The 13460-nt window shown below is 45.3% G+C and overlaps 1 protein-coding gene across 1 annotated transcript in view; it reads left to right on the plus strand.

Moving 5' to 3' along the window:
- The window catches only part of CFAP43 (cilia and flagella associated protein 43), a 207640-nt gene extending 205513 nt beyond the window's left edge, over window positions 1-2127 (plus strand). The window contains exon 38 of the mRNA XM_075344505.1: window positions 1564-2127. Coding sequence (XP_075200620.1) covers window positions 1564-1736 — 173 coding nt within the window. The 3' untranslated portion in view covers window positions 1737-2127. The remainder of the gene's footprint in view (window positions 1-1563) is intronic.
- Window positions 2128-13460: the final 11333 nt, after the last annotated feature.

Here is a 13460-nt window from a genome sequence, read left to right on the forward strand (position 1 = left end):
ATAGACCTCTCTCCCTGCCATCAGTCAACTTGCACCCTCATACACATCCGACCATTAGCTGAACTTGTCGGTATAAGATAACCCCTTAAAGGCCTGAGTCACATGAGGGTATGAAAAATTGGACCTATTTTCATCCAGGAGAGTTGGACGAATGAAATCCATTTGCTATCTCATATTTCATGCGAGTCTGCGATTTTTATATTTTTTTCCCCTCGCATTTGTTTGACATCTGTATGCAATACATTTTTTTTTTCTCAGCAGCTATTATTCTACAATCATTTACAGTGTGCTATGCTATATAATGGTAATGTATCTCTAAAAAATGGACAGCATATGAATGGTCCATGTGGCATCCATTTTTATTCTTGCACCCATAGACTTTCATTGGCGAGTCTTGTCCGGTTACGCGATCATACCAAATACAGCTGACAAAAAAAATAGATCTGACCTGCATCATTGAATAACATTGGCCGAGCACAATCTGATTTTTTTTTTATCGGGTTGCACTCAATTGAATCATACGCTCTCGTGACGCCGGACCTAAGAGCACAGTCACACAGCCATATGACTCGTCTGAAGATTGTAGCACAATGCTCGGACTGGCCGGGGGTCTCCTGACCCAAGCGTGATAGCATGTATTTCTATGTAGCTGTCATGCTCGAATCAGATGAGCCGCCGGCCAGTCCAAACATTGTGCTATGATCTTTGGACGACTCATACAGCTTTGTGACTGCGCCCTAAATGTATATTTGGCTCCTTCCGGGAGCTGCTCAATTTCTGCTCTCTAGTTCACCTGCATGTTTTGTAACAATGTACTGAATTACAGATGTAGCCATACATCATGCAACCAGCTACAGTTCTGTCCATCACGATTCTATGATGTGGTATGGGCGTATGTTAAGATATGCTACATCTGTAAAGTCAGACGTTTAACTGGGGGAACATTGTGTATGTTTACATGCGGAAGATTTGTTGCGGATATTTCTGGACAGTCTTGTATGAATTGGGATTGAACTAACGTGTGCACCTGTTGCAGAAGCAACCCATCATATGTATGGATGGAAATTTCTGCAAGTAAATGTCCCCTTCTTGTACATGTGTGTATTTTTTTCTAGGTCAGGACAAGTATCCATAGTTTCATTGATCCATATACACATCAGTTTCAAAACTCAAATTTGTGAGACTCAAGCATGTCCTGCTTGGTTTTGTGGATCAGACTCTGTTATTAAAGGTTATGGGGATCCATTAAACAAGGATGAAAACCAGAAGACATCCTTTCTACTTCGGTGTTCTACCATGTCTTGTCTGTTTTTTTTAACTGATCCACTGTACTAGTCAATACTGTAGATATATACAAGTTCAGAAAGTCCACCTGCTTCAGTTTTTAGAAATGGGTGAGAAAAAAATGGATGTAATGAACGGAGGTAATATGAATGACGTGATAGAGAAACAGTCAATTTTACACAGATGTGTAGCTTTAGTTGAGGAGTTAAAGATACCCCAGTTATTGGGGCTCATATGAGAGGGCAGATAACTAATACTCTTTTGTTCTGCTTACATCAGGAGTAGAACCGAGTTTGGAGAAGAATGCCCGGGAAAGATACATGGACATCATCCAACGCAGGAAACTGGTTGATCTTGTAAAGGCTCAAGCACAGGAGATTGCCATGCTCCGAACTGAACTAGATCGATTCAGGATGAAAACTTTCCCTGCACTTGTACAAATGGACTACTAGATCCTTGTGTCTCACACCTGACTGTTTTCATTACAAGCTGTGTGTGTAATACCTTGTGTCCAGTTTCTTTTTATCTTGTGTGTAATAGAATGTATGAGATATAAATAATAGTTGAAATACCTACAACATCGCACACACAGGATTAATAACCCAAGAAAAAGAAAGCAGAGACCCTAGTAGTATAAAATCACTGCGATATAGTAATACTTTTAGTATAGCAGTGTGGAAATCCTCACATCCCAAGAAACCTGCCTGGTTGAAAGTTTTAGAGCTGCAGTGCACTATACCTAGCAGAGTGAGTTCCCTGGTGGACCCCATATAGGAGCGAGCCCCCATCATGCTCATGAGCTGGATGCACTATACCTAGCAGAGTGAATTCCCTGGCGGACTCCATACAGGAGCGAGCCCCCATCACGCTCATGAGCTGGATGAATTATACCTAGCAGAGTGAGTTCCCTGGTGGACCCCGTATAGGAGCGAGCCCCCATCACGCTCATGAGCTAGAGGCACTAAACCTAGCAGAGTGAGTTCCCTGGTGGACCCTGTACTGGAGCGAGCCCCAATCACATTCATGAGCTGGATGCACTATACCTAGCAGAGTGAGTCCCCTTTTGGATCCTGTACTGGAGCGAGCCCCCATCACGCTCATGAGCTAGAGGCACTAAACCTAGCAGAGTGAGTTCCCTGGTGGACCCTGTACTGGAGCGAGCCCCCATCACATTCATGAGCTGGATGCACTATACCTAGCAGAGTGAGTCCCCTTTTGGATCCTGTACTGGAGCGAGCCCCCATCACATTCATGAGCTAGAGGCAGTAGACCTAGCAGAGTGAGTTCCCTGGTGGACCCCTTACAGGAGCGAGCCCCCATCACGCTCATGAGCTAGAGGCAGTATACCTAGCAGAGTGAGTTCCCTGGTGGACCCCTTACAGGAGCGAGCCCCATCACACTAAAGAGCTAGAGGCACTATAGCTAGCAGAGTGATTTCCCTGGTGAACCCCATACAGGAGCAAGCCCCGATGACGCTAAAGAGCTAGAGGCACTATACCTAGCAGAGTGAGTTCCATGGTGGACCCCGTACAGGAGCGAGACCCATCACGCGCATGAGCTGGATGCACTATATCCAGGCAGTACATAGCATCTCATCATTTATTTCACAACAAAATCATTTTAATATTATACAAAGACACAGTAAGGCTAAGATGACATAAAAGGATGTTCTAAAGTTATTCCTTATCTATTGAATAGGGGATAACTTTCTGATCAGCAAGGTCTGATTGCTGAGACCTCCACTGATCCTGAGAACTGAGGCAGAACCCTGTGGGAATGGAGCGGTGCTCGATCATGCACGCTGCCTCTCCATTGATTCTTAATGGGATCACCAGAAATAGCTAAGCACTGTGCTTGGCAGGTCTTCGGCACTCCCATAAAAATGATGGAAGCAGATGTGCTTCAACTACCATTTCATTCACACGGGGCCCTTCAACTTCACATCATGGGGGCTGCAGCAGTCGGACCCCAAGTGATCGGGACACTATTCCCTATCTCATGGATTGTGGATAAATTACAGACTAGAAAAATCCTCCTTAAGGAGTAGCAGCAGACCTTCCTCCCCAGGTCCCCGTTCTTTACATCATCCTAGCAGGGACCACTTACCCGCATAAGATAAAAAGAGAAATATAGCTCACCGGGGAAATATTTCTGATCTGTGGATGCGGTGCTCGGAAAAGCCAGGCCGGTTTCTCTAGGATCCAGCACCATTGATCTATGGGAGAGCCAGTTGAGATTCAATAAAAGATATTTCCATCAATAAAAAAAACAGATAAAATAAAACCATGGACACTGGGTCCAGTCAATGCGTTTGTGGCAGATAACTACCCTTAACCATGACATCCAGTATCCTTAAACAATTTTTTTAACAATGGAAATAAAGATGATTTTTTTATTCAATCTCCACTGGCTCTCCCATATATTCAATGGTGCTGGATCCCTTCTATATTATGTCACCACTTGCCCACCAGGCATCTTGCAGCTTACTGCTATTGCTTCAGCCCTGTGGCTTTCTGCTGAGCGAGTGTGTATCCAGGCTGATAAAGATAGGAGGGCCAATAGTTCAAGGCAAGGGCGAGGCATAGGGCTACTGGAGTATTCCCAGGACAGAAAAACAGCAGACTGAGGCCAGGGTCACACGACAGTATACAAAATGGGTCCAATTCTCATCCAGAAAAGTGGTATAATTTTTTTTCTCACTTATCATCCATGTGCAATCCTTTTTTTTACTCAGCAGCTATTAATCATTCACAGGTCCATATAGGTAGGGGCGGAACGATCGCGGTCGCAGGGGTCGCCGTCACGGCGGGGCCGGGCACCTAAGCCAATGTCGGCAAGCTACTCGACAGCTATGGGGCCCGGTGCTTGCACTGGCACCGGGCCCCCTGCCGAGGATCACCTTTTCAATTGTATTGACATTGCAGGTGCCGATACAATTGAAAGCAATGATGAGATAGAGAGTGTAGCACACCCTCTCTCATTATTCTCCCGCTGTGTCTGCGCTCTGACATGTCAGCATAGCAAAGCGAGATGACGCCACTACTGCTCGCTGTGCTGAGATGTGCAGAGCGGCAGAACAATTGACACTCTGAGGAGACCGGAACAGTGGGGGAACGAGAAGTGAGTATGTATTTAATCACAGTAGCCAGACAACTATGGGGGTGCATTAAACGATATGGGGGGTTGTATGCTACTATATGGAGGAATATGGGGACTGTATAATGGTATATGGGGGCTGCATAATACTATATGGGGGCTACATGATGTTATATGAAGGCTACATAATACTATATGGAGGACTATGGGGGGTGCATTCTAATACATGGAGGACTATGGGGAATGTATTATAATATATAAAAGACTTTGGGGTGCATTATAATACATTGAGGTCTATGGGGGCTGCATTAAAATATATGGAGGACTATGGGGGTGCATTAAACTATATGAAGGACTATGGGCTGCATTATACTATTTGGAGGACTATGGGGAGTGTATTATAATATATGGAGGACTATGCGGAGTGTATTATAATATATGAAGGACTATGGGGAGTGCATTATAATATATGGTGGACTATGGGTGTTCATTATATTATATGGAGGACTATGGGGAGTGCATTATAATATATGGTGGACTATGGGGAGTGCATTATAATATATGGAGGTCTATGGGGAGTGCATTATAATATATGGTGGACTATGGGTGTTCATTATATTATATGGAGGACTATGGGGAGTGCATTATAATATATGGTGGACTATGGGGAGTGCATTATAATATATGGAGGACTATGGGGAGTGCATTATAATATATGGTGGACTATGGGAAGTGTATTATAATATATGGAGGACTATGGGGAGTGCATTATAATATATGGAGGACTATGGGGAGTGTATTATAATATATGGTGGACTATGGGGAGTGCATTATAATATATGGAGGACTATGGGGAGTGCATTATAATATATGGTGGACTATGGGAAGTGTATTATAATATATGGAGGACTATGGGGAGTGTATTATAATATATGGAGGACTATGAGATGCATTATATGATATGAAGGACTATGGGGGGTGCATTATATTATATGGATAACTATGCGGGATGCAGTATAATATATGGATAACTGAGGGTTGCATTATAATATATGAAGGACTATGGGGGTGCATTATAATATATGGTGGACTATGGGGAGTGCATTATAATATATGGAGGACTATGGGGAGTGCATTATAATATATGGTGGACTATGGGAAGTGTATTATAATATATGGAGGACTATGGGGAGTGCATTATAATATATGGAGGACTATGGGGAGTGTATTATAATATATGGTGGACTATGGGGAGTGCATTATAATATATGGAGGACTATGGGGAGTGCATTATAATATATGGAGGACTATGGGGAGTGCATTATAATATATGGAGGACTATGGGGAGTGCATTATAATATATGGAGGACTATGGGGAGTGCATTATAATATATGGAGGACTATGGGGAGTGCATTATAATATATGGTGGACTATGGGAAGTGTATTATAATATATGGAGGACTATGGGGAGTGTATTATAATATATGGAGGACTATGAGATGCATTATATGATATGAAGGACTATGGGGGGTGCATTATATTATATGGATAACTATGCGGGATGCAGTATAATATATGGATAACTGAGGGTTGCATTATAATATATGAAGGACTATGGGGGTGCATTATAATATCGGATATCAAAATACGGGAAAGCTGAGTGCTGAGGTTAAGAGCCAAGTGTCAGCGTAATTATCCTGTACCCTGTGGGTGGGGGGCCCTAGGTCCAAATTTTGCATCTGGGCCCATTGAACTCTAGTTACGCCACTGCACTTAGGGCTCACTTACACCACTGTAAGACTCGAATCAGTGCTTTCTGAAGTTTTGTTGGATAGCACTCAGTCCAATGTTATACTATATGGCAGTGCCGACCAGAATTTATTTTTTCTCACTCTGAATCAGTATGAGAAAAAAAATTGTTTATCAGCACTGCCTCATTGAATAACATTGGTCTGAGCGCAATCCCTTTTTTTATCGGTTTGCCCTTGTTCCGATTTATACTGTGGTGTGAGAACCCTTACATTGAAGAAAGTGTCCCCTCCCTTCTTGATACAAATTAGTTTGGAAATTCCTCTGAATCACTTTTTCCCTCTCCGGGGACTGTATCTCCCAAAATGCTTTGTTGGCTGTAAACCTTCAAAACCTGCTGGAAGTTGTATTTTTCTTCAATGGTTGCATTTCACAAACGTTCTTAACCCCTTTATGACCAGGCAATTCCATACTTGTGTATTTATTTCTTGCTCTTTCTCTTCCACGAACTGTAACTTTATTTTCCTTTAGACAGCTGTATGATAACTTATTTTTTTGTGGGACAAGTTGTAGTTTTTCATGACACCATTCATTTTGCCATATAATGTACTTAAAAACATGAAAAAAGTGCACTGAAATGGTGAACAAAAAAATGCAATTCTGCCATTGTGTTTAGTGTTTTGTTTCTACAACATTCATTATTAGGTAAAAATGACCCGGTAACGTGAATTGTCAGTTCAGTACAAATACAGTGAAACAAAATTCAAAGAGTCAAAGATTGACAGTGGCATACAAGGCGTCCGACATTGGACATACTAGAACGCCTAATGTCCATAAAGGGTTAAGGGCGAATTCACATGCAGCATCTACAATGCAGCCATTAAAGGTCTTAGCCGGTAAATAAAAGGTATCACCTATCCACTTATTGATTGGTGGGGTCTGGTTGCTGGGACCTGCAGCAATTAGCAGAATTTAATTTTTATTCCCAATGGGCGCCTGGAAAAAGCTGAGTGCCCCTTAGAGAATGAATGGAGCTGCCTGAGCATGCCAGCTCTTCAATCCCCACCTAATGGCTCAATAATCGGTCTCTCTGCCACCTTCTCCTTATGCCATCCCAGTATACTGAAGATGGGTCAGCCAGAAGGTGTAGAAATTTTAGCAACAAATCTGCATCTTTTGGCAAAAAAACCCCATGGTTTTCTGCCATGAGGTGCAAGTTTGTGAATTCAGTGACCTCACCTGAGGTGAGGTCATTCAGTTTGAGGTGGTCACTTGAGGTCAGGTTACTTGCTGTCACAGGTGGACGACCATGGGAACCTCCAGTTGTGACAGCAAATAACCTGAGTGACGTCTCTGTGGCTCATCACTGAATCCAGGAGTTGGACACTATGGCAGGAGAGAGGTGAGCTGTGCATTCATTAGCATGTTAGTTAGCACGCCCACAGGGGAGTGCTTACATGTTAAGCCAGCTTTACACCTTACAATTAGGTATGCGATCTCGTATGCGATGTGACACGCCCAGGTCGCATATGCGATCTAATGAGATTGCACGTAGGTCGTTCATTTGCTGTCACACGTGCGTTAGTAGCCTATGTTAAATTGATCAATTTTGTGTGCGATCCTTTAGATCATGTGTTCTGTGACGTATGCATCGGGCACCCTTTTTTTTTTTTATTTATTGACTTGCCAAGCGTGTGTAATGTGTAGGGATGCGTTTTTACTATGTCATCTGCCATTCAGCTCTGCTACATGGCCGCTGACAGCAGACACAGACAGCCATGTAGCAGCGGTGAATGGCAGATGACAGCAGACACAGACAGAGCCGCACTGTCAGAATGAACTCGGGTGAACTTCACCCGACTTCATGGTCATGCTGCGGCTCTGTCTGTGTCGCGTCCTGATTAGCGGTCACCTGTGAAGGACTCACCGGTGACCGCTAAACTCCTGAGTAACTGAATTGAGCAGCCCTCTCTCATACTCACCGATCCCCGTTCCCCGGCGCTGCACGGCGTTCACACTGCTCCGGCGGCTTTTACTGTTTTGAAAAAGCCGGCCGCCCATTAAACAATCTCGTATTCCCTGCTTACCCCGCCCACCGGCGCCTATGATTGGTTACAGTGAGACACGCCCCCCACGCTGAGTGACAGGTGTCACACTGCACCCAATCACAGCAGCCGGTGGGCGTGTCTATACTGTGTAGTGAAATAAATAATTAAATAATTAAAAAAAACGGCGTGCGGTCCCCCCAATTTTAAAACCAGCCAGATAAAGCCATACGGCTGAAGGCTGGTATTCTCAGGATGGGGAGCTCCACGTTATGGGGAGCCCCCCAGCCTAACAATATCAGCCAACAGCCGCCCAGAATTGCCGCATACATTATATGCGACAGTTCTGGGACAGTACCCGGCTCTTCCCGATTTGCCCTGGTGCGTTGGCAAATCGGGGTAATAAGGAGTTATTGGCAGCCCATAGCTGCCAATAAGTCCTAGATTAATCATGTCAGGCGTCTATGAGACACCTTCCATGATTAATCTGTAAATTACAGTAAATAAACACACACACCCGAAAAAAATCATTTATTAGGAATAAAAAACACAAACATATACCCTGGTTCACCACTTTAATCAGCCCCAAAAAGCCCTCCATGTCCGGCGTAATCCAGGATGCTCCAGCGTCGCTTCCAGCGCTGCTGCATGGAGGTGACAGGAGCTGCAGCAGACACAGCCGCTCCGGTCACCTCCACACAGGTAATGAACACAGCCGCGCGATCAGCTGATCTGTCACTGAGGTTACCCGCTGTCACTGGATCCAGCGGTGGCCGCGGGTAACCTCAGTGACAGATCAGCTGATCGCGCTACTCACCTCCGCTCCGGTCAGCTCCAGTCAGCAACTGAGGTGAGTAGCGCGATCAGCTGAGCTGTCACTGAGGTTACCCGCGGCCACCGCTGCATCCACCGCTGGATCCAGTGACAGCGGGTAACCTCAGTGACAGATCAGCTGATCGCGCTACTCATCTCATTAGCTGCGTGGAGGTGACCGGAGCGGCGGTGTCTGCTGCAGCTCCGGTCACCTCCATGCAGCAGCGCTGGATGCGACGCTGGAGCATCCTGGATTACGCCGGACATGGAGGGCTTTTTGGGGCTGATTAAAGTGGTGAACCAGGGTATATGTTTGTGTTTTTATTCCTAATAAATGATTTTTTCGGGTGTGTGTGTTTATTTACTGTAATTTACAGATTAATCATGGAAGGTGTCTCATAGACGCCTGACATGATTAATCTAGGACTTATTGGCAGCTATGGGCTGCCAATAACTCCTTATTACCCCGATTTGCCAACGCACCAGGGCAAATCGGGAAGAGCCGGGTACTGTCCCAGAACTGTCGCATATAATGTATGCGGCAATTCTGGGCGGCTGTTGGCTGATATTGTTAGGCTGGGGGGCTCCCCATAACGTGGAGCTCCCCATCCTGAGAATACCAGCCTTCAGCCGTATGGCTTTATCTGGCTGGTTTTAAAATTGGGGGGGAACCGCACGCCGTTTTTTTTAATTATTTAATTATTTATTTCACTACATAGTATAGACACGCCCACCGGCTGCTGTGATTGGGTGCAGTGTGACACCTGTCACTCAGCGTGGGGGCGTGTCTCACTGTAACCAATCATAGGCGCCAGTGGGCGGGGTAAGCAGGGAATACGAGATTGTTTAATGGGCGGCCGGCTTTTTCAAAACAGTAAAAGCCGCCGGAGTAGTGTGAATGCCGTGCAGCGCCGGGGATCGGGGATCGGTGAGTATATGAGAGAGGGGGTAAGAGGGATAGACTGACATGGACAGAGAGTGAGGGACAGAGATAGTGACCGACTGACAGAGATTAGTGCATGACAGACATTGTGAGGCGCTTCAGAATGCAGCTTTTCAGCTCCGCTCTGAAACAGACCTTTTTTAAGCTGCGGTGCAGAGCGCACACCTGCACACATAGCATCAGACACCAAAATCGTATGAGGGATGTCACACGTTACAATTGACTAGTTTCGTACTACCAAACGTCCAATGTATGAGGAATAAACGACGTGTATGCGATCACCGTATTTTCGTTCAATATCGATCGCATGTAGGTTTCACACGCAAACACGTCACGAACGATGTCGGATGTGCGTCACTTACAACTTGACCCCGACGACGGATTGAAAGATCTATTGAAGTGTGTAAAGCAGGCTTTAAGGGGGCCGACTAGCCAAGGGAACTAATGCCCTTGCGACTAGTCACTGGCCTCATTAGCATATTATGGGATATTTAGAAATACTTTTTCTAAAGATCCCTTTATCTATGCTACTATAGCTTGAAACATTTAGGCAGGGATTAGCAATATGCACCCAGAACTGCTTGTGGTTATGGGTGCATATTGCAGGTTCACTTTAATAAAGGGGTGAAAGAGGGTGTGAATTTTTACGATGTTTTTGTTTATTTCTTTTCACTTACAGATTAGTAGTGATTAGTGGCAGCTGTGAGCTGTCATTAATCACTTATTACCCTGATTGCTACCGCACCAGGGCTATCGAGATGAGCCGGGTAAAGTTCTGTGATTGTCACATCTAATAGATGCGACAATCCTGGGTGGCTGCAGGCTATTTTTAGGCTGGGGGACGGCCTAGTAAGCATGGTTCTCCCCAGCCTGAGAATACCAGCCCCCAGCTGTCGGCTTTATCATGGCTGGGTATTAAAATTGGGGTAGGACCACACGCAGTTTTTTAATATTATTTAAATAATTTTTAAAAAGACGCATGAGTCCCTCTTATATTGATACACAACCAAGATTAGCGCACAACCAGCGGCTGCAGCCTGTGGCCGTATGCTTTATCTGTGCTGGGTTTCATAATATGGGGGGACTTTACGCCAATTTATTAAATTTATTTTTATACCAATTTAGACACGCAAACATCGTCTGTGATTGGTTGCAGTCAGACACACTGTTGTTTTTTTTTTTTAAATCCGATACTTTTTTATTAAAACAGAATACATACAACAGAATAACAATCGGCATCCAAATTAAGTTTATCATATCTATTACCCCTTTAACTCCCCCTCCCGCCCCCTTCCCCGGTAGCAACACTCCTCCCTGATACTACATCCCATTTAGTACACACTTAGAGTACCCTCCAACTGCAGTATAGCAACCATCCCGATCATCCCGTTGTGCAGGAGGAACTACTAGTAACACAAAAAACAAAACACACACATCAGAGGTCTCTGACGGCTATCCCCGTCCCAGACCAATTTACTGGTCCATCACTCGTCCTATTCACATTGCAGCCAAGGAGACCATAGCGTCTTAAACATTTTAACATTCCCCCTTATTTCATACACTCCCCGTTCCAGCTGAAGAATATATTTCACACTTTTACTGTACTCTCCCCTGGTCGGGGGGTCTTTTTTAATCCAGGACCTGGCGATCAGCTTTCTTGCCGCATACAGCAGCCTAGCAATGGCAATTTTCATAGTATTTTCCACGCCAAGCTCCTCAACATATCCCAATAGGCATATTAATGGTTCCCTGGGAAGGACACACCCATATGTTCTTCCTATCTTTTGAATAACCTTAGTCCAAAAGGAGACCAGTCTTGGACAAGACCAGTCAGACACACTGTTACGCAGGCAGGGCGCGCATCTGACTACAACCAGTCAGAGAAACAAGGACTGTCAGTGGGGGAAGCAGTGAGTATGCATGAAGAAAATGGAACTAGTGTACATTCGCGTGAGAGACTTCCCCTTTTTTTAATTTTATTTTTCCTTATTTTTTTCTTTTCCCAAATTGCTGGACCAGGATTATTACCTGGAGTTTTCTGAGGGGCCTGGCATTCAGATACTTTGGAACTTGTGCGGATCTAGTGCGGATCTAGACTTTTACAGTCGTGATCCGCCTGTCACTACACAGGTCACATATTTTTTCCACCTGAGCGGTCGGCGCAAGATCACATAGACTTGATCCTGTCAGATCAGATTTGGCAATACAAGTCTATGGGGTTGAGAAAAAATAGACAGCACTCGGATGTGAAGCAGCCGATGTCTGTTTTCAATGGGCTGCTACATAGAAGGCAGGGGCGGAACAATCGTGGTCATAGGGGTCGCTACTGCGACCAGGCCAAAGGGTTCAGGGCGCCAGAGGAACTCAGCACCTGCTTCAGCTGGATATAAATTTGTGTGTGGACATCCAGCTGAAAACTATTGCAGCGGGGACCTGCCTGGTCCCTGCGCTGAAAATTACGGAGTCACAGGAGGCAGCAGCCGGCTCTGGAGCCAACACGTCTCGGCTACTTAAGAAAATACATATTCACTGCTCCCCACGTCCACAATCCCGCCAACCTCTTTCCACTGAAGCCAGGGCTGAGAGGTGGGCGGGATTATGGGCGGTGAGAGCAGTATTAGCAGCACAGTGATTACCGGCAGTCAGCTTTGTGCATCTGCTGGGCGATGGTGTCCATCCTATCAGAAAACCTCTGGATCCCCAGTTGGGCCCCTGACGCTTGACAGTCTCTCCCCGTCCATCAGAAGAGGGGAGAAATGCTGAGTGTATGCCTATCCTCCTCAGCACAGCCATCCCCTGCACTGCACTGCAGAAATAGAAGAAACTTCTGAGAAGACAATGTCCACCTCTCCTGCACCGCCATCACTCTGTAGTCAGCACTATCAGGAAGGGAGGCTTCAGAAAAGCACAATGTGACCTGAAGTGAGTACTAGAGCTCCCCGAATGATGTCTCTAGCCCCACTGCACTCTTCTATCCTCCTATTTGTCCCTCACAGCTGCACTCTCCTGCCCCTCCCCCACTGCCCTGTAGCTGATGATGCCTCACTGCTGTCCTGTGATGGTGGCCGGGTCTCCTCATCTTCCTGGAGTTTTGTCAGACATTTCACTTTATTTCTTTTGTGTATACAGTGTGTACAAAATGCAGACATATACAGCATATAAAAATAAATCAGTGTATATGTATGTAGGTGCTTTCCCTCAGCAACCAGCTTCCCCATGCTCTGCTATACATCTTTCCCTCAGCATCCAGCTTTCCCATGCTCTGATATCTCTGAACACCCAGCTTCCCCATGCTCTGCTATTCATCTTTCTCATGCTCTCCTATACAGCTTTCCCTCAGCACCCAGCTTTCCCATGCTCTGATATCTCTCAACATCCAGTTTTCCCATACTCTGCTATACATCTTTCTCCTAGTATGCGACTTTCCAATGTTTTGCTATACATCTTTCCCTCAGCACCCAGCTTTCCCATGTTCTGAAATCAAGGACAAGGAAGGAAGGGAAGGATGTATAGCAGAGCATTGGAAACA

This window comes from Anomaloglossus baeobatrachus, chromosome 4, assembly GCF_048569485.1.
Source record: "Anomaloglossus baeobatrachus isolate aAnoBae1 chromosome 4, aAnoBae1.hap1, whole genome shotgun sequence".
Lineage (NCBI taxonomy): Eukaryota > Metazoa > Chordata > Amphibia > Anura > Aromobatidae > Anomaloglossus > Anomaloglossus baeobatrachus.